Consider the following 21,330-nt stretch of genomic DNA (forward strand, 5'->3'; position numbering starts at 1 on the left):
TGTTCACTTACTCAACTGTCCTGTACAAAGCATTGCTAGTGTGATGACAACATAGATTTTGTATGAAGGATTTACAATACTGATATTTTTTCCCTCTCTTAAAGATCCCCAAAAGATCACCAGTTTTTATAACTACCATACTGTATACTAGATCAACATTTTCATTTAACTACTCTCTATGACCTAGCATTTGTAACACTGGTGCTTTGTGTTGCTCTCCCCCACAATTTCTTCTGCAAAAAATGTGTCCTCTTACTTAAAATTGCTTCTACATTTTTGCTATGAGATGGTCTCTAAGAAACCAACTGATCCTTCATATTCCTGCCCATTCTCATTGGCCCTTGGGACATAAATGCTTCTACATGTTCTCTGAATTCATCTAGTGATCATTCAGATGAACAGTGATTTAAAGTGGTGGTATCTGCCCTCTGAATACAATTGCCCCTGAATTTAAGGCATGTAGCAGGAAATGTAAATTGCAGAAACAGTGAAGACTGGGCCAGATCCAAAGATGCCCTTCCTACAATGGAAAGCTCTTTCATTGACTGAAGGACACTATAAATATTCTCATCATCACCAGTATGGAACCTTTGATCCAATATAGTATCATTATAACAACAAAAGAAGTATGCCATATAGAACAAGTGTAGTATGATGGTTAATATGCTGGAATGGGATTTGGAAGATCCCACGTCAAGTCTTCACGGAGCTATGAAAATCAAGATGTGACTTCAGACAAGTCAATAAGTCAGTCTCTTTCTCTTTGAGTTTCGTTGTTTTAAGAATCAAATGAAGAGATGAAAGGTATGCATGCCACCTTGAACTCATTGGTGGGATATAAACATAATAAACAAACAAATAGAATTTCACAGAGGTTTAATCTTATACAGGAACCATCACGGCTGTGATAATTAAGTGCATCATAAAAAGTCAAACTGATGGACCTTCCCCCCCACCCCAGCAAACTGGCATGCTAAAGCAAACATATATAACAATGCATCCACCAGTGCTATAATCCAGCATGACAAGCTTTCAGTACAAAAATAATACATGTTTCTGTAAACATATATACACATAGGTATATGTGCTCGTGCATCTCCCTATCTTTTTTTAACCCTGCTCTTAAATTAAAAGCTGATTAATACCTTCAGTTATGTCAGTTGTCAAATTCATACATAAGGTGTTTGTACAATTCATGCAAATAGACTGTATTTATGGTTATATTTTTAAAAACTCTGTTCTTGCAAAAAAATCAGTTTGACTTGCATATTACGTTATACTGTATATAACACACACAAGAGAGAAGCAAGTGCAGAAATTATAAATCTTGGAAATGAAACACCAGGCTTCAGTTAACAATCATCAACCAAGCTCAGTCTCAGTAGGCAGATAGCAGTGGACCATATGGGAATGGTTTGCCTCCCAGTAACATGCCAACTTCAAACCATATATTAATATTTATAAGAGAAGCTTTCATTACTCTTAACAAAATACAGTTTCTTAGTACAAACTAGCTACATAGCTATGTTTTGAGCAGCTTTTTGACACTCTGGGATCAATTTGGTTTGTAATTCTATCAGTTTCAAAGTGGGGCTAAGGTGTTCAGGTATTTATTGAGCTACTTCTGAAAGAGCCACCTATTAGCTTAGCCACAAGCAGAGAACAAAGGTTACCCCATCAATGTCCAACTCACATTTGCAAGTGATAACCTGCACTTTATGCCTGCAGTGAAGCAACAGGATAACTGATAAATCTATCTAAGTGAATGAGCATATACCCAACATTACAAAATTACTGGATGGTAGCCTGAGTTTGCCATTGGTTTCAGGAGAAAGAGTGACTTGAGCTTATTCAATTTGAGAGGTAGCTACCCATTCACAGATTACAGCTTGACAAAGAAAAATATAAGACAAATCTGCAGGGCATTAAATAGTTGACCAAATGACAATATTGTTGTTTAGTTGTTAAGTCGTATCCGACTCTTCGTGACCGCATGGACCAGAGCACACCAGGACCTCCTGTCTTCCACTTCAGGAGTTGGGTCAAATTCATGTTTGTAGCTTCAGTGACACTGTCCAACCATCTCGTCCTCTGTTGTCCCCTTCTCCTATTGCCCTCACACTATCCCAACATAAGGGTCTTTTCCAGGGAGTCTTCTCCTCTCATGAGATGACCAAAGTATTGGAGCCTCAGCTTCAGGATCTGTCTGTCCTTCCAGTGAGCACTCAGGGTTGATTTCCTTCAAAATGGATAGGTTTGTTCTTTTTACAGTCCATCTGGTGATTTCCATGTATAGAGTCACCTCTTGTGTTGTTGGAAAAGAGTGTTTGTGATGACCAGCTTGTTCTCTTGACAAAACTCTGTCAGCCTTTGCCCTGCTTCATTTTGAACTCCAAGGCCAAACTTCCCTGTTGTTCCTTTTATCTTTTTCTCCCTACTTTAGCATTCCAGTCCCCTAGAATGAAAAGAACATCTTTCTTTGGTGTCAGTTCTAGAAGGTGATGTAAGTCTTCATAGAAATTGTCAGTTTCAGCTTCTTCAGTATTGGTGGTAGGTGCATAAACTTGGACTATTGTGATGTTGAAAGGTCTGCCTTGGATTCGTATTGAAATCGTTCTCTCATTTTTGAGATTATATCCCAGTACAGCTTTTCCCACTGTTTTGTTGACTATGAAGACTACTCCATTTCTTCTATGGGATTCTTGCCCACAATAGTAGATATGGTAATCATCTGAATTGAATTCACCCATTCCCGTCCATTTTAGTTCACTGATGCCCAGGATGTCAATGTTTATTCATGTCATCTCCTGTTTGACCACATCCAGCTTACAAAGGTTCATAGATCTTACATTCCAGGTTCCTGTGCAGTACAGTGGTGCCTTGACTTACAAAATTAATCCATATTGGAATGGTGGTAGTAACTCGAAATTTTCATAAGTCAAAGCACCCTTTCCCATTCAAAGGCATGGGAATAGGATTAATCGGTTCCAGCATTTCAAAAAGAAATAAAAAAAATTAAAGCACATAGAAAGCCCCATTGGAAGGTGCTGGGGCTTTAAAAAAAAAACAACCAAAAATAAACAGAGCAAGCCCCGAAGGCTGTAAAAAGAAACAAACAAACAAAACCCCCAAAAATAAACATTAAGCACTCCCCACGCTGGGACTACAAAGCAAAGCAAAACAAAACAAAACAACACAGCACAGAAACATAACCTTCCTCAGCCGAAACCCACCCTGCAAAACCCACCCAGAAGTTTCTAAAAAGGAAAAAGCAGCACCTTACCAGGCAGACTAAAGCCTCTGAAGGCACTCACTCCCGGTGGGGAGCCACCTCCTGCGCCACCGCTGCATGCCCCATCCACAGAGGAGCCCCTCCCACCCATGCGCTTCAGCGCAGGCCAGCGCATTTGGCCGCCCTAACTCATGAGTAGACCTGTGCCTTCTGAGGGCCTTACTCATGAGTAGACACGCTCATTTGCCACACCATTACTCATGAGTAGACCTGCACCAGTGATGGGCAGGGAGCACACTGGCTTCCTGCGCCTAGTGGTCATCCGGAGCTGCCCCACCTCCCCTTCCTCCTCCTGCCCTGCAGCAGTAAAAAAGTTCCCTGCCCCCCCCTGGTCTAGCCGTTCGGGCAAAAGAGCTACAAAGAAACAGCCTCTTCGCCCCCAACAGTTTGAATTTCCCACTATTTCCCCTGCCTTTTTCTGTTCTTAGGTCGAAGCTCCGGCCGCAAGTCGAAGCAAAATTTTGCAGCCGGAGTTTTTCGTAACTCGAAATTTTCGTATGTAGGGTCGTTCGTAAGTCGAGGCACCACTGTATTTTTCTTTGCAGCATCAGACTTTCCTTTCACTTCCAGGCATGTCCACAGCTGAGCATCCTTTTGGCTTTGGCCCAACCACTTCATTAGCTCTGGAGCTACTTGTACTTGTCCTCCGCTCTTCCTCAGTAGCATGTTGGACGCCTTTTGACCTGAGGGGCTCATCTTCCAGCGTCATTTCTTTTAGCCTCTTGTTTCTGTTCATGGGGTTTTCTTGGCAAAGATACTGGAGTGGCACAGCGATTTCCTGCTCCAGATGGATCGTGTTTAGTCAGAACTGTCCACTATGACCTGTCTGTCTTGAGTGTCCCTGCACTGCGTAGCCCATAGCTTCTCTGAGTTACTCAAGCCCCTTCGTCACGACATGGCAGGAATCCATGAAGGGGAATGACAATATAGCCCTATGTAAACTATAGAATATATTTATGGGGTGTGTGCATTTTTACTGAGAACAGCCTGATAAAAGTTTGGAGAAGACAAAAAGGAAGAGTTTAAAGTTTCAAAACTCTTTATACTCCATCTTGTTGGCACTGTGATCACAGTTGTTGCTCCTATTGTTAAGCAACAAAGAGAAGCAGCACACTAGTGGGAAAGCAGGCATGCATGTATAACTTCCTAAAGTAAAGACAGAAGAGTGGGGAGTCCTGACACAGATGAGTAGGCAGACTTAATAAGCAAAGAATAGCGTGAGGATAAGAAGAGGAAATTAAATAAATAGGACAGTAGGGTGGGGGAGGAGGTTTGGAAAAGTTAACCGAGAGAGTGAGAGAAGAAATAATGCAGAGAAATGTGAATTCTGATACAACTATGATCCAACACAAGAAATTAAAGGCAGAAACATTCAGACCTATTGTTTAAGCAGACTTGTAATATGGCAGCACAATTAAAATTTGCTAGAGAAGACCACACACAAGAAAAGAAGCCTAATGTACATATACATAAATGGATTTTAAAAGAAACTGCAATGCAACATAAATTAATCATCTTGTGCTAAATAATCTGGTCTCTCTTAAGTGATCTCATGCTATTCATGACTTATTGTTATGTTTGTATTTTGCAAAAGAGGAAAAGAAAAAAGAGGACTACATTATTTTTTTCAGCATTTGAAAAAAACAAACTAGAGTTTTCGATTTCTGTTACCTTCATAACTTTTTAAAATCTGAAGGATCAATCTAATCAGTCACACATTTCACAAGTTAAAAATTTAATTGACACAACCAAAAAGCACATGCCCAGGTCCTAAACTAGAATTACACATTCTGAAAAAAATTTTAGATCCAGTTACCCAAATTCCAGAATATGAAGAGTAAATGAAGTTACCAACTTCAGTCACCAGCAGCCAATCTGTTTGCAGTAAGAGAAGTAAGCAAGTGAACAGAGTGGTTTTAGTAAGACACCTGTAAGCACCAAAGCACTCACCCACATACACCCATGCCCAGTTCATGGTAAGTAAGTTTGTACTGAGAAAGCAGCTGGCATTTCAAAAGACAATACACCGCAGATTGGATCAAAGCAGTCAACACAGCACTTGGCTTTCAGAGCTAAGCAGTTTTTCACACATAGATACAAATACACAAATTAACGTAACAATATATTTGAGTAGGTTGATCAATTCGCAGAGGCAGAATTAATACAAAGCTATTGTGGTCTGCTGGAGTATAAGAGTAACATGTACAAAAGTTCTGCAAAATAACAGACCTGCGAAAAGGGGGGAGGGTGGTTACCTCATTAGAAGGGGGGGGGAATCATGAGTTTTCCAACAATCCAATACATATATGAACCCAGCCACTCTATTCTTAAATGTATAAAATTGAAAGTAATTGCATGAGACATTTTGGCTCCAACACAGAAATTACATTTCTTTTCCAAATGCAAATATTCTTAGCTTGGCAATATCTTTGTTTTCTCCTGTCACCTACAGTTTCTAAAAACCTGTATGAACATGTTGTGTATGAAATAGCAGTAGCAATAAGCAGGTTATCAAAATGTGTCTCACTGAATAGCTACATACTTCCTCAATTTCTATACACATTGGCATCATGCTATAAGTGAAGCTTTAACAATGTTTTGATTGATTTTGATGTTGTAATGTATCTTCAGTTCGATAGGAATCTGATTGTTGTTTAGTCGTTAAGTCGTGTCTGACTCTTCGTGACCCCATGGACCAGAGCACACCAGGCCTGATAGCTGCTCTCAAATTAGAGGCCTATTAATCTACACCACTTGGGGGTTGCAACTGGGAACTAACAGAAAAGATGGGCAGCTTTAACAGGAGCATGATGTTATCTTGGGGAGTATACTGCAGTTATCTTTTAAAACACTACCTTGCATTAAAAAAATCTAAACCAAAAAGCTAATTTAAACACCATGTTAAATTATGTTTTATTCAAAAAGGAACAAGTCCTAGTGAGCCTCAGGGTTGCACATTCCCACTGTCATTTTGGCATGACTATAAAAAAAGGAAGTGTTTGTTTTTCTTTCTGCTCTTTTAAAAAGTACTGTTTCATGTCTGATTAATCACAGCTTATCTACTAAGCCTAATCATTTCATCTCACACCAAAAAAACCTGTGTTTAATGCTAATTACTGTTTGTAAAAACAAGCCAGTTTCCTAATAGATGTCTGAACCCCTCTTGTGTGAATCAGCTAGGGCTAAAGGATGCATGCAGCTATCTCAGAGGCATACCTATGTGCCCATTTCACTCAGCCAACCATTACAAGGTAATAATGCAACTGGCAAGCAAGAGAACAATCAGTTGCAACAGTAAGTAAACTGAAGTCCTGGAAAGCCAGCTTTCCGCTATTTTTTGTGTGTTCCAAAACTAGTTTTTTCTAAATAGCATAAACGTAAGGTTAGTTCCTTCCAAAGACAAAGAGTTTTAGCATACAGTAGTAAAGTAGAACCAATAGCTGAACGGTGTTTCCTCTTTCCCTGAAACAAGTGCCTAGTGCAAAGTGAAGCTGCAATACTAAACAAAAAAAGCTACATCCACACAACTGGCACACCATACTTGAAGTGAAGGAAGAACAGTGGCTGGAGGCCAAACAAGAGAAGGAGGTTTAAAAAAATAATACAGTTCAGCACAGATCACACTGCCATTATAAAACACCTCCAATGTAAAAACTGTGCAGTTCTGAATTTTCTGAATAATACTATTAATTCCCAATTCAACAACTAGGCTAAAATTAAACAGATCAGCTCGTTCTGTGGTACCATCTGTTAGGCAGTTTGCCTTTCAACACTACATTCCAGACTGTGTGTAATCTGAAGTATGAAGGCATGATGTTATCAGCATGTCAGGTAGTACCACACATACTAACACTGAGCTACTTATTTAATTAAATGTTGCTATGTTCGTGCTGTAAACAGGGTAGGGGGTATCACAGTCAATATGTCACAAATCTGAAAAGGGACCACAGTTTAGTGTCCTCATTGACAAATACAATGCCCAATAGTCCCAGCAGCTACTACAGCAGCTGACACACTCCGATGCAAACACTGCCAGTGGTAAAGAAGGAGAGAAATAAATGTGGTTTTCTGTGCTGGCTTTCTGCGCCGTCACCAGGGTGGGAGACTGTGTGTAATTTCTCTCGAAGTATTTCCTGCCTTCCTTTGTTTTCCTTCCTGACCATACACTGAGTTTTTGTATGGGAGTTCACTAAACCTCACTAATCCAAAACAGGAGCAAATTTAAAAAAAAATCTATCTTAATACAAGTACATTATGATAATAATATAACATATTTTGCTACTAAAATAAAAACATACAAAGGACAGGATCTAGTGGTGGTGTGTCCTGCTCTGGAATAACCGGTTCCATCAGAAAACTGGCTCTGGAAGGATGAGAAATGCCTTCAGAGCCTGGTTTTGAGTAGCATAGACCAGGGGTCCCCAACCCCTGGCCCATGGAGACAAATCTCCTTCCCCCCTGCACGTGCAGATGCATGCATGCCCCTCCCATGCATGCAAACCCCTCCCATATACACATGGCCCCTCCCCCCCACACAAACTCCGCCCCTGCATGCTAAACTGGTCTGTGGAGGCAAAAATGTTGGGGACCATAGATGGTTGAAGAGGACAGGATTAACTCAGTAAGTTTTACTAATATAGTATATATATTTTAAAAAATCTGTAATGATCTGATTATTATTCTGATAATTGCCAGAGGCAGACCTAAATAACTGCCAACATGTATACTTTCCAAAGGAAAGTAACTGTACTTCTCAGTAATCTTTTGGTATAGAGACCCTTTAAGTCGCTTAGTGTACATTCATATATCACCTCTCCAAGGCTGTCATCAAGCACAACAACCTTCTCAACTCGCCTCTTTCTGCCTGTGAAGATTCTCAGCCATCCAGGCAAGGTTATCTGGTGTGTGGGGTCAGAAACTGAAAGACCACTATTAAGGACTGTTAACAACCCATGACAATGGGTGGAATAGGATTGCAAAAGGGGGATTATCCCTCACCCCGTCCTTTGTCCTTCTAATGAGCCTATTTAGACCAAGGGGAAGTGAAACCAAAGTGGATGATATATCAGGGATCTCCTACCAACTCTCCTCAGACTGAAGAAGCTACTCGGGTTTCAACCTAACAAGAAAGAAGTCCAGTTGCCATGACTCAACTTCCAGGTTTCCTTTTTCTGCTTTCTCTCTTTTCTTCTGGTTAACATCCAGCTTGAAAAAAGTATACTGAAGCTCAAAAATGTGCTCACCTCTTTGTGGCTTTTAAGTTGGTCTGAACACTATAGCTGCTCTTGGATTTTTTTTTTTTCTTATGGCCTAGCACAGAAGTTGCCTCACAATTTCTAGGAGAGTGCAGCTTCTTTAGCTGCTCTCATAAAAACTGCTTCTCACTACCAACTGCAGCAGGGGAATCATGATTATTAAGAGACTTAAACCTCTTTACACACTCATCCTCTTATATCATACAGGTTGCCACTACTATCAGAAGGGGAACATGAGTCTGTTCCCTAAATCTGTGACAACAACTGATCAGCTGGGCAGTCCAAAAAGTGAGCAGTTACATTGGCTATGTGCGGCCTCTCGTCCACCTATATGCACTCTAATTTTTTGGCTACTATCTCCTAAACATACGTCATGAAACTTTGAAATGTTTCTATACCCATACCTATTAAATCACTTTTATTACTTTGTATGAAGATATGGAATTTGTAGTACTTATTTCCCAGGATGTGCAGGTGTTTCATCATGCCTAGAGACTGCGTGTTCCTGTTAAGATCAGCCAGAGCTGTAATTTCTCAGGAGTGATAACTAAAACATTCCTTACTAACGGCGTGCCAGCCTGGGAAGAGAGAAGGAGCTGTGGAAAGCTGCAAGTTGGGTGTTGAGTTGCGAACAAAGGACTGTATGCTGATTGGATACCATCATGCGACAGAGATTTTAAGTTATAGAAGAGGGGGGCTAAAGTAAGTTGTTGGTGTGTGCACACGCACAAGTTGGAGAAGGAGAAGAAGATGGAAGACAGGTTTACAGCCTTTGTTGATGGATTGGAGACTTAGTCATGGCAACTTAAAATAGCCTAGTAATTAATTAAGTAAGCTATTAAGTATTTATTGTTTTATGGGAAAGGTTTACAGAAGCTTACTTAATACCTGGATGCTTTGTATTTAACCAGTACAATTGTATCTTTTGTATTTTCTTTGTTTTACTACTTTTTACTAAGTAAATATTCTATATTTTACCCCAGTGTGATCCTTGAGGGCAAGGGTGAGAGTGCCCAAAGAAAGTGCATTAGCCACAAGGGCTTTATTTGCTGTTTTTGGTCATTTGGGTGTCCTACCTGGGAAGGCTGGTGTGCAAGGACCAAACTACACAACTAAAGAGTTCTAAGCTCAAATAAATAATTGGAAATCTAGGGACAGAAGCTTGCCCATAGTTGCACACCCAAACACTTACTAGATCCCACCCAGTCTAGGTTGCAAAGGTGGCAGATGCTGGAAACTACAGTTGGCTCCTTCCCCTACTGGAATGACTTCTCTAAGGAGACATGTTCCTGACACTTTGAAAAGTAAGAACTCCTTTACTAAAGAAAGTTATATAAATTAAATTCATTAAATTAGCAATTACTAGAGGATTTAGTGTTGTTTAATGAGAGAGGTGTCTAACACAGACTGCATTAAGTTGCTAATCGCTTTTATTAATCTGGTATTCTGAAAACGAATAGACTTCTGGATTTTTTAAAAGATACTGATGACTTCTCTCCATTAGTGGGGTAATTACTCAAGTTCTCTTTATTAAACTTCAAGCATAAGTATCTAGAAAAGGAGAATTTAAACGACATTTGACCAAAGTCTTGATTTTTACTTCTAAAATCACATTAAAAGAAAACGATGATTCTATACTCTGAATAAAGCAACTGTCTATGAAACATCAGCACAGTTCATTAGCAGAAATTCAGCAGCTCACTCTTCAAACATTGTGATTCAAAGACAATAAAATATTTCACATATTCTTACTTTTAGAATATTTTGAGTTTCATTCCACTTGTTGGTCCACTCTTTAGTAAGCTCTTGCACCTAGAAAATAAGCCAAAGTAACAATGAAAAATAAAAACTGAAGTTAAAAGTATCAAAACCTTTTCTTCTGTTCTTCAAGGAATTTAGAGGTTTACATTTATCTATCTACACCTGCATCCAGTTCTCCTGCATTAACACTGCTGTATTTCTGATTATAATTATTTTATACAGAACATTATTTTTAAAAATGAACTTGATTAAATGAAAAAAGATCTCCCTTCTTCAGTGAAACATGGGAGGTAAAGATGTAGTCATAAAAACCAATTAATTACTGCATTAAGCTGGAGACAATAAATTACAGAGCTCTCCAGTGATTATGCTTGCTGTAATTATTGTGAATCTATCATGCAACACACTAATGAAGTTAACAAGAGATAATAACAATGTCACTTGATATATTTCTTGCATATTACATTTCTGAATGGGACAAGGCATGCTTTTTCCTAAGTAATAAATAATATATTCCAATTATCACCTATTCTGAAATTTTTCTACTGAAAAGTGTTTAGAACAGCTATTAATCTTACTTGTGGGGTTAGTTCAAAACTTGGGCCTGATACACTGCCAAACTGCTACAAAAGCAACATGGCATTCAGTCCGCATAGAGATGATAAAGGCATCCTTTTGCAGTTCCTCTTAAGGCTTTTTTTCTGTAGAAATTGCAAAAGGATACCTCTGTCACCTCTGTTTCAAGAAGAATCTGGACTGAATTTATTTTGTTAGCAGTCGAGGGCAGCACATGATAACTGTCTTATTTGTAGTTTTTTAGAGATCTAACGAAAGTGTTGCCCAACCTTTAATTCTGTAGCTTTGTGACAAGTACCTATAACACCAATATGTGTGAAAATACATCAGTCACATACATAGTTCATCTTATATTAAGCATTATAGTGTATGAATGGAGAGTAATGAAATTTAGCATGCTACTTAAAAAGACGAAACAGGACAAGGTCATTTACTGTATGTTTAACTAGAAATAAGATAAGCGGATCACTAAAAGTTCATATACAGAGAAACAGACTTCAGCCTTTATGTCTCTCACACAAGTACAAACGCACACACTTTTAAGTTAAAACGTTAAGCTATCATGGCTGAAATCCTTGGGTCCTTTTAAGGAAAAAGTTGGGGTAAAAATATTTTAAATAAATACAATACAATAAAATTTTAAAAAATGTGTAGTTAAACAAAAAGCATACCTTTTAGCAGCAAACTGCCACAAGTTAAGAAATATCCACAGGCATTGTCTGTTGCATCTTGAGTTCGACTACTCTATGTGTAACAGAAAATGCTTACAGAGATTTCTTAAGGCAATTCATCACTAAAAGTGATGCCTTTTGTGTAACTGTGCAACACAAATTTGGCCAATATTCCCATCTGTTTTTTGTAAAAAGAAAATAGAGTTGTCTGCTCTTTTTTTTTTTTTAAAGTATTATTCCAAGCCATCCTAACAGCTTTTACTGAAAGGCAGGCCATCAAATGCCTCAAAATAAGAAGTAGATTAAAATCAATTAATATATACCAGGGTTCTAAATGAGCCATTACACAGTATATTAGACAAAGCATACAACCCTATGCACTGTTATCTGGGAAAGGTTAAAAAAAATAGAGTTTGATTAACTTGATAAACTAAAACTTACTCTTGCTTCATTCTGTTGAAGTTTTTCTTCCATACTTAATGCTGTTGGAGAATCTAGAAGAGCAATCTACATTAGGCAGATAAAATAAATAGAGTTATATAGAAATATATACGGCATTTTACACTGCAGGTTCAGGCCATTATCCTAAAACTAATCTTGTGGCAAAAATTCCTAATGCCTGCAATTGACTGAAATTGCCCAGTATCACTGAATCTTCAACAGAGAAAGACTGATAAGAAGATAGAAAGAGTGAGGGACACAGTGTGTACTATCCCAGTGGAGTAATATTAAAAAGGAGTACAGCTTGGTTTTAGATAGAACAGGGCCATCCATTGCACTTGTTACACACCTCTCAAATGCCACCTCATGGAAGATAAATGCTTCTGTGTGAATGGTAGAGTCGTCATCAGAGTTGAGACACCCTGAATATCTGTGAAAAAGCTTAGGCTTGCTTCAGAAGACACAGACATGTCCACCATTTCAGCAGAATTTATGCAGCAGAATTTAATTTGAATTCAGTGTGATTAAGAATACCAAAATAAAATGTAATTCTAGAGATGGGGGTATTCGTAGACGAATATCTCCCTGCAGGTGGAAATAACGAGGGTCCGGCCCCATGGACCCGGACCGTTCACTCACTGTTTGGCCACTGCCGCAGGCACAGCAGCATCTTCCTATCGCGCTGTGCTCCGCAATGTATTAGCCACTCTTGGCTGGAGGCGGGATGACAAGCCTCTCTCCCAGCTCACGCACTGGCTAATCCATTGCGGAGCATAGCGCAATAGGAAGCCACTGCTATGCCTGCAGCAGCAGCCGAACAGTGAGTGAACGGTCCAGCCCATGGGGCCGGACCCTTGTTATTTCCACCTGCAGGGAGATATTTGTATTCGTCTACGAATACGAATATCCCCATCTCTACTTAATTCCATTAGTATCACAATTCTCTACAAAACCCCTTATGCGTAGTGGCACTTTCAGTTTCGTAGAATAAATGTTCATGTAGGTTCCATTAAACTGGAGACATTTCATGGTAAGCTAGGTATAATGTCAGCATCTTTAATCAGTCTTGCTCTTTTCACTGAAGACTATATTCAAGCAGGCATCTGATCTTAACATTAACTGAAAATAATGATCATAAATATACAACACTGGAAGACCTAAACTCCTTGCACTAGTTTTATATTAACACCAAAGAATACTACGATATTTCACCTTCTAAAATGCTATTGGGTGTTTATGTAATTCATCTTAATGTTTGATGTGCAATAATGGGTTGCTATATCATAATAAATGAGACTTGACTACATTTTTCTGCCCCAGGAATAGCACTGCGTGATATGGCCTAACCAGCAAAGGACATTGGTCTGCATTGACATCTGAAGCACCAGATGTGGGATAAGGATTATGCACAAAAAAACTGCACAGCAAACAATGAAGACTCATTATGACAGCTGTGATGAGAATAGGATGGGGGAGAGGTCATTAAAGTAGAAATTAGGAATGTCCGGCCCTGCTCCCCAGTATTAGAGAAAGATAATTCTTTCCTAGTGACAGGACAGATAATTCAAAAAATACTTCACAATAAAAGACACTATGATATGAACATCCAACTAATATGTATTCTGGAACACTTTCACGGACGGGATCTGATGTGTCCTCTGAAGATGCTGGCCACAGAGACTGGCGAAACGTTAGGAGGAAAAACCTCCAGAACACAACCAGAACAGCCCAAAAAACCTACAACAACCATCTAACTAATACTCAACACTGACACAGGTTATCAACTATTCAAAGGCAAAAAGAGCCAGGGAAATATATTGAAGTACATTTATTTGTATAGACCAGTATAATTTTTAAAACAATAAAGCAATACCCTCACCTCAAGAGACAGAAACAATGAGCATCACTCCAATAAACTACTCAGTCTCAAGAAGCTAACCTGATTCCCCTGAGCAAGCAGAGCCTTCAGTCGGGCTATTTCAGCTCGAAGCTCACGGATTAGCTTCACATTTGGATCCTCATTAATGGTAGGCTTATTGATTATGTTTTTAGCCCGGTTGGCATAACGCAAGGTGCTTAAGGTTTCTCCATAATTAATATCAGCAGGTGAAATAGCTGAGGAATGTGAATTTAGAAACAGAGTCATATACAAAGAACAGATTGCATTCAGACATCTTTAAAAACAAATCCTTTTGTATGGTGAGCAAGCAACAGATATATTTTATAGCTATGATTAGGATGCTCATTCCAGAAGATATATTTTCCTCCATGGAAAGGACAATATATTTTGCCATGAGCTACTTCAAATCTCTACAAGAAGAGAAAAAGTGTGACATTCTTCCAAATATTTAATTCCACAGCTTGGACTTATGTACCTGAAGGTCTAGTAGATCTTTACAGACTAATGTTTTTTTTTTCTGGTATCAGCACAAAGATGCCCAGAAACTTATTTTTCTGTCTTGTTTCTGGGAAAGAAAGATTAACTTTATAGAATCTTGCATAAAAATGCCTAACTCCCGCAATGTGTGTGTCTCAAGAACTAACAAAAAGGATCTTTCTTTCTCTCAGAAGGCTGTACTCTGTATGGTGTGGCGAAAAACAGCCAAATTAAGCACTGTGGCTGGACATGCACTGAAGCAAGAGCAGAGGCCGATGAGCTGCCACCCCATTCATCTGACTTTTCACTCGTGTAGACAGGCACTGCTGCTCCAGAGTTGTTTCTGTGACCTTTGCCTATACAATCAAAAAAAAAAAACCTTTGAGGCTAGAGTGGGATCGACAGGTTACCCACCTGTAATTGTAGTTCTTCGAGTGGACCTCTGTGATTCACACCCTGCTTGGGTGATCCACACCTGCATGGAGCTTCATCGGAAAGTTCTAGAGCTTCTGCAGTAGCAAAAGAACATATTAGAATAAGACTCCTCCCCCCTCATATAAGTACCTTGGTACCAAGGCTCCCCTTTCAGTTGTGTCAACCGCCGCTACATTAAGCAGAATGGTGTGACAGTGGGGAAGACGGGCGGGATGTGTGAATCACAGAGGTCCACTCGAAGAATTACAATTACAGATGGGTAACCTGTCGTTCTTCTTCGTGGCCTCTGTGAATTACACCATGCGTGACTAAAAAGCTGTCTTGCCCAGAGGCAAGGTGTCACGCCAAGGTAGAGGTTAGACAAGCACATCCAAAAGCCACATCAGACTTCTGCCAGAGATCAAGTCTATAATGCCAGATGAAAGTGGACGGCTGTGCCCAGGTGGCAGAGGTGAAGATGTCTGGAAGAGGTACGCTGTGTAGGAATGCTGTAGAGGTCGCCACTGCTCTGGTGGAGTGAGGGCGAATCACCTTCGGGACTGGTTTGCGTGCCAGTTGATACGCGAGGTAAGTGGTTGAAGTGACCCATCTAGATATAGTTTGAGACGTCACATGGCAACCTTTAGTAGGTGGTTGGTGAATTATGAAAAGTTGAGGGGAATGCCTGAAAGGTTGGGTGCGTTGGATGTAAAAGGCAAGGGCTCACCTAACATCTAAAGTATGGAAGATTCTTTTTTTAAGTTGTGGACGGTGACAGAAAGGAGAAAGGAAGGATAAATGGCTGAGAGAGATGGAATTGAAATACGACTTTGGGGAGGAAAGAAATAAGCATGGATAGTTTGACTTTATCTGGAAAAAACTGTAAATAAGGATAGTCATGACGTAAGGCCACTAACTCACTAGCTCGTCAAGCTGAGGTGATGGCGACAAGGAAAAGGTAAGTAGCTGTAAATCAGTTGAAGCTAAAGGTTCGAAAGGAGCTTTAGTAAGTTGTTGCAGTACTAGTGTTAGTGACCATTGTGGGGAAGGCGGGCGGGTATCTGGGTAGATATGAGATAGACCTTTAAGAAAACGTTTCAATGTTGGACGCTTGAAGAAATCAGCTACCAGAGAGTAGGGGGGCTGATAAGAAACTATGGTGGAGAGGTAAACTCTCAAGGAAGAGAAGGAAAGGCCGCTAGTCTTGAGATGAAGCAAAAAAACATAGAACAGTAGCAAGTGATGGGTTGATAGAAGGCAATGAAGAAGCTTCGTGAAAGATTTGAATCTGTTCCATTTATCCTTTCTAGTGGAGGGCTTCTTTGATTGCCTCCCCCAAGCAAAAAAGACACTTGGCGTTGCCGTCGGAGAGTGGTATTTTGGTATCACAGACCACGCAGAGTTTAAACAGGCCCAAAGGGGCCATGAATAGGAGAAAATAATTTGAGGAGAAAAAGCGATGATTGAAGGGGGCGGGTCCTGTGGTTGGAGGCCGAGCAAAGGAAAAAGGAAAAAAACTCTGATGATAATGAATTTATATCTAAAAGTTTAAAGAAAAAAAGACTGATAACAGGAAGGAATCAAGAATAATTCTCTTTCTCTTTTACTCACAGAAGCAGAACTATGAGGCTTTCAACATGGCGGTTGAAAGAAACTGAAAGGGGAGCCTTGGCACCAAGGTACTTATATGAGGGGAGAGGGACCTTATTCTAATGTGTTCATTGCTACCACAGAAGCTCTAGAACTTTCTGATGAGGCTCCGCGCAGGCGCGGATCACCCAGGGTGTGATTCACAGAGCCCACAAAAAAGAACCTTCCAAAACTCATGAACTGTTATTTTGAAAAGTGGCTTTTGACACTTTTAAAACAGGCAGGGATTCTGGACTGAGGCTGAGAGTATGAAAGAAACTTCTGGAGTGGGTTCCTGAAAAAAGGCCCACTTTGGACACCATAGTAGTCCAGAAATTTCAACTCGACTCACAGCGAGTAGACTAAGGGCTAAAGAATCTCCCTGCATCATCTTTTCCTTGCAGTGTAAATCCTCCCATGATTATACAGTGAGCTGTGTGTTATATCCCCATAGTCTATGCCCTCAGATACCTAACTGTTAGAAATGAGCATTTGAGAAAGGGGTTGTCTGTTTCTTCACTCAATAGTATATTGCTAATTCTGCTGCCATCTCTCTGTTGTCCCCAGTAGGCTATTATTAACACTTCATTATCAAATAGCCCTCTTAAAAATAATAGCAATGCTGCTTAATAAATTATTTCTAGGACAATTTAAAAGGTAAAACATTGAAAACTGGTTTTAACACACACTCACTTGCAATCATGATTGTTTTAGAATTCCCTCCTAGGCTATCTTTCAAAAGCCATGTCAAAACAGAATCTCGGTAAGGCACAAATACTTGCTTCTTCTTTGTAACAGGGTTTGAGGCATCCTGAGATAAATCAGCTGTGAAAGAGGAATACATGAAAGCAGGATTTACATTACAGAAGGTCAGATAACAAGTTCTGTATTCACTGAGGTGTGCAAGAAATTAGAATTACAACAGATACATACCTAAGGCAGAAATGACATTTCCCAGAGTAACTAGGGATTTGTTAATATTCCCTCCTTCTTTTAATCTGACACCTGTAGCACCAGTGGCATCTGCTCTCTCACTTCCAGCAAGGTCTACCAAATGTATTTTGCTTACAGTCTCACACGGCATTTCAGCATCAAATTTGGCCTACAGAAAAGCAAGAATAAATGTCACCCTATGAAGCATTCCTGAAAGCAGGATTATGCAGGCAAATAGTAGCTCTTAATAAAAAAAACAGTGCAGAAAAACAGAAATTGAAACAAGTGAAATACAGCTTAGTCTCAGAGTCAAAATTCACATGAAACTACAATCAGATTTCTCAGCAATTTCTTCTTTAAAGAACAATCTTTGATAAAGACAATAGCACTGTCTGAAGGGAGGCACCAGCGCTATCACTGCTAGATAGCTCAGTGGTTTAGGCTTCTGTCTGTAGAGTCAGAGGTTTGGAATTCAATTCCCCACTGTGCCTCCTTGACAGGGTCTAGACTTGATGATCCATAGAGTCCCTTCCAGCTGTGCAGCTCTAAGATTATCTAAGATAAATGCTATCCTTCTAAAATGCTATTATCCCTACAAATGAAACATTGGTTTCATGGTTGGGGGAAAAGATACTGGGTGAAAGGGATATATTCCCCTTCACTTTTGCTACTTTCTAATCAAGGATGGTGAACCTGATTTGAAAGTAAAACATGAAAAATACTCTTGATGCCCAGTTTCCTGCATCATGTACAGCTAGGTCCTTTGTTATGACTGATGTTTGGAAATCCATTCTCATGTTGCAGTCTTGTGCTTAAAGAAGAAAAGAAGAATGTGCAACTTTCCCCATAAGCACGAATCACAATCACCTATGTCTTGGATCAGAAATGAAGAAAAAAGATTAAGGGATTTAAATCCAAGAAGGCTTCAGCTAAACTACCTCACATTTCAGAAACACTACATTAAGCATACATATCATCTCCCCTGCTGCCAAATTGGGGATATTTGTTGCCACTGAATTCATAATGGGAGAAAAAAATATATTTCATCTTCCTCAGAGGCAGTATCAGCTGAATTTGAACTATGGCTCTTAATGCGATATAAGAAATTTCTTGGTTCACCAATAACTACTTATTTACCTGAGTAAAGTTGACAGTGAAAATGGCATGGGATCGACTGCTAACATCATTCATTCCGGTGGCAGCAGTGGTCCGATTTATGTTTCCGGCTTCCATAAGTTCTTCTACATCACTATAATTTTGCACTAAGTGCTTAGACAAGTCTGATAAAATAGAAGCAAATGTGAGTACTAAGGCTGCAACCTTAATAAACTTCATCCCTTATCAAGAAAGCAAAATTATTTTAAAATATAAACATTTCATACATTCTTTGATGGATAGGCCATCTTTGAAGAGACACTCTCACACAGTAGATGCCTCTAAAATAGCATTTGCTGCCACAAGTACATGCAATGTCTAAAAACAAATGTTTTAATTGAAACTGTTGCCTAATCATAGGCACATTAATTGACAAACTAATTTGAGTAGCTAAAATTAATTTAATTAGCAGATATCCCTACTGCTTACCAACGAAAGCTTAAAAACATAGCTGGAGAGCCAATAAAGATCAGGTTTGTTTCCACTGTGGCACAATACTGCAAACACTAGTCGGTAAGCCTAGGATGTCTATGGCTGAAATCCTATTGTGTAATATACATCTATGGAAGATTGATGATATCACGGGCAAGGGCAATTTTTGGTAATTAAAAACTTCCTGCTTCTGTCTCATCGCTTTTTTGAGTCCCATGTACCCCCTTTCAAAGTGTGGAACCTGTGGGAGCCACAGAACAGAAGGAGAACATGTTTAATTATGAAAAATCTCTCCCTGCCAGCAACGTCATCTGGTGCTGGCAACTTTCAGTAATTAAAGAACCCCTCTTTCCATCCCATGGCTTCCACACAATACGAGGAATTACATGAGGGCCAGAAAAGCCACAGGACAGAAGTAGAAAGCTTTTAATTACCAAAAATTGTTCCCTGCCTGTGTGACATTATCACCCTTCCATAAGTGTATTTTATGCAACAGGATTTCAAACCATTCTTTTCACAGAACTTGTAGAACTATCAAATGTACAGAATGTTGGTCTAAAGAGAAATCTGTACTCTGCAAAGTACTAAATAGTTTGTTTTCTCAGATTACTGTGGCATAAATTGGAAGGGGATGGATTATGCCATTTAAATTCTAATATATGCTCTGTTATCACATGTGCCTTTGATTTATAAATCAGATATATCATTAATCTCAAATCAATTAATAGAAGAACATGATAGAGGAAATCTCTAAAATTCACACGATGACTAAGAACAAACTATACGCAAATTAGCAAACCCAGAGAGATCATAGAGGTTTATAACTTAATTTCCACTGGCCTTTAGTCTATACCCAAGACAAATTTATTCAATCAAATATACAATTTTGAATAAATGGAAAGAAAATGCAATTTGAATCCTACCCTCAACATATGGACCTTCTTTTGGATGTTCACGAATTCTTAAGTTATTTGTTTTTGAAGATTTGCGCCTCAGTAAGTCTCTGACACGTTCATTGTAAATTTCAAGGTAACTGAAATATAAAATCATACAAATACTGTCCATTTAAAAGTAAATCTATTAACTGAATCACATACACACAACATTCATACAGCTATATGAATACAGTGGTGCCCCATTTGACGATTACCCTGGCAGATGACGAAATCGCTTAATGATGAGGTTTTTGCAATCAGTATTGCGATTGCAAAACAATATTTCAATGGGGAAAATCTGCTTCATGACAATCGGTTCCCTGCTTCGGGAACCGATTTTTCGCTTCACGACGATCTTTACAGCTGATCGTTGGGTTTTCAAAATGGCCGCCCGCTATTTTCCGGACCTATTTCCGGAAGATAGCGATTGAAAATGGCTTCCCCTATGGAGGATCTTAGCTGGACGATGAGGTATTTCGCCCATTGGAATGCATCGAACCAGTTTTCATTTCATTTCAATGGTTTTTTTTTCGCTTGATGGCAATATCGCTTAACAGCGATTTTAATGGAACAGATTAACATCGTCAAACGGGGCACCATTGTATAGGCTTCAGCTACTAATCCATATGTGTCATGGACTAGTTGAGCCCTGTGGCACAGCAGTTAAACTGCAAGACTGCAGTCAAGTCTCTGCTTACGATCTGAGTTCAATCCCAACAGGTTCAGGTAGCTGGCTCAAGGTTGACAGTCCTTCATCCTTCTGAAGTTGGTTAAATCAGTACACAGCTTGCTAGGGGACAAAGTTCTTTGCATAATTATACTGTAAACTGCCCACAAAGTGTTCTAGCTCTATGGAGGGGGTATATAAGTCTAAGCAATTACTACTACAATATTTATTTGACCACGTGATCTCAAAAATTTTGCAGTCAGCATCCAACACTCAGATGGGCCATAAAACAGAGATAAACCAAATCCAGATCTAATTTTCAGATGTAATCATATAGCCTGTACAATCACTATTTAAGTTTCTGTTAGAAATGGGCACAAATTAAAAAACAAATCACCAGATCTGTTCAAAAATTGCTAATTTGTTGATACGTATTATTATGAATCAATGCCCCCAGCGAATAAGGATCGATGAATTTTTAGCTATTTTTGATTTGTAGATTCATTTGGCTATAAAACAGCCCACAAGGCACCTAGAAATACCCAAACTCCAGGTATACCTCCTCTGACTTCTCTCTACAATCCTTCTAAGTTTAGTATAGACTGGGTTTCATATGTGTGGGTTATACACCCAAAAAAGGATGACCCATGAAACTTCCCCCCAGGCACCTAGAGACACCAACATCACAGAGAAGCTTCTACTGACTCTCCTCTACAGTTTTTCCAAGTTTAGCGAAGATTGGGTTTCCCCAAGCCAGCTGCTAAAGAGGACTTTCCTGGGAGGACCCACTTT

The 21,330-nt window shown here is 39.4% G+C and overlaps 1 protein-coding gene across 6 annotated transcripts in view; it reads right to left on the reverse strand.

Moving 5' to 3' along the window:
- KIF16B (kinesin family member 16B) overlaps positions 1–21,330 on the reverse strand; it is a 150,058-nt gene that overhangs the window by 109,764 nt on the left and 18,964 nt on the right. For 5 of the 6 annotated variants that reach the window (XR_013543694.1, XR_013543714.1, XM_020801251.3 and 2 more), the window contains exons 6-12: positions 19,860–19,969; positions 18,487–18,629; positions 17,350–17,518; positions 17,110–17,241; positions 13,936–14,111; positions 11,997–12,062; positions 10,300–10,359 (exon numbers count right to left, since the gene is read on the reverse strand). Coding sequence is in view for 3 of the 6 variants with exons in the window: in XM_020801251.3 (XP_020656910.3) it covers positions 10,300–10,359; positions 11,997–12,062; positions 13,936–14,111; positions 17,110–17,241; positions 17,350–17,518; positions 18,487–18,629; positions 19,860–19,969 (856 nt within the window). In the remaining 3 variants the exon portion in view is untranslated. Of the gene's footprint in view, positions 1–10,299; positions 10,360–11,996; positions 12,063–13,935; positions 14,112–17,109; positions 17,242–17,349; positions 17,519–18,486; positions 18,630–19,859; positions 19,970–21,330 lie in introns of those variants that run through there. The other variant, XR_013543813.1, reaches the window with a different exon arrangement.

The sequence above is a fragment of the Pogona vitticeps genome, chromosome 1 (genome assembly GCF_051106095.1).
Source record: "Pogona vitticeps strain Pit_001003342236 chromosome 1, PviZW2.1, whole genome shotgun sequence".
Classification (NCBI taxonomy): Eukaryota; Metazoa; Chordata; class Lepidosauria; order Squamata; family Agamidae; genus Pogona; species Pogona vitticeps.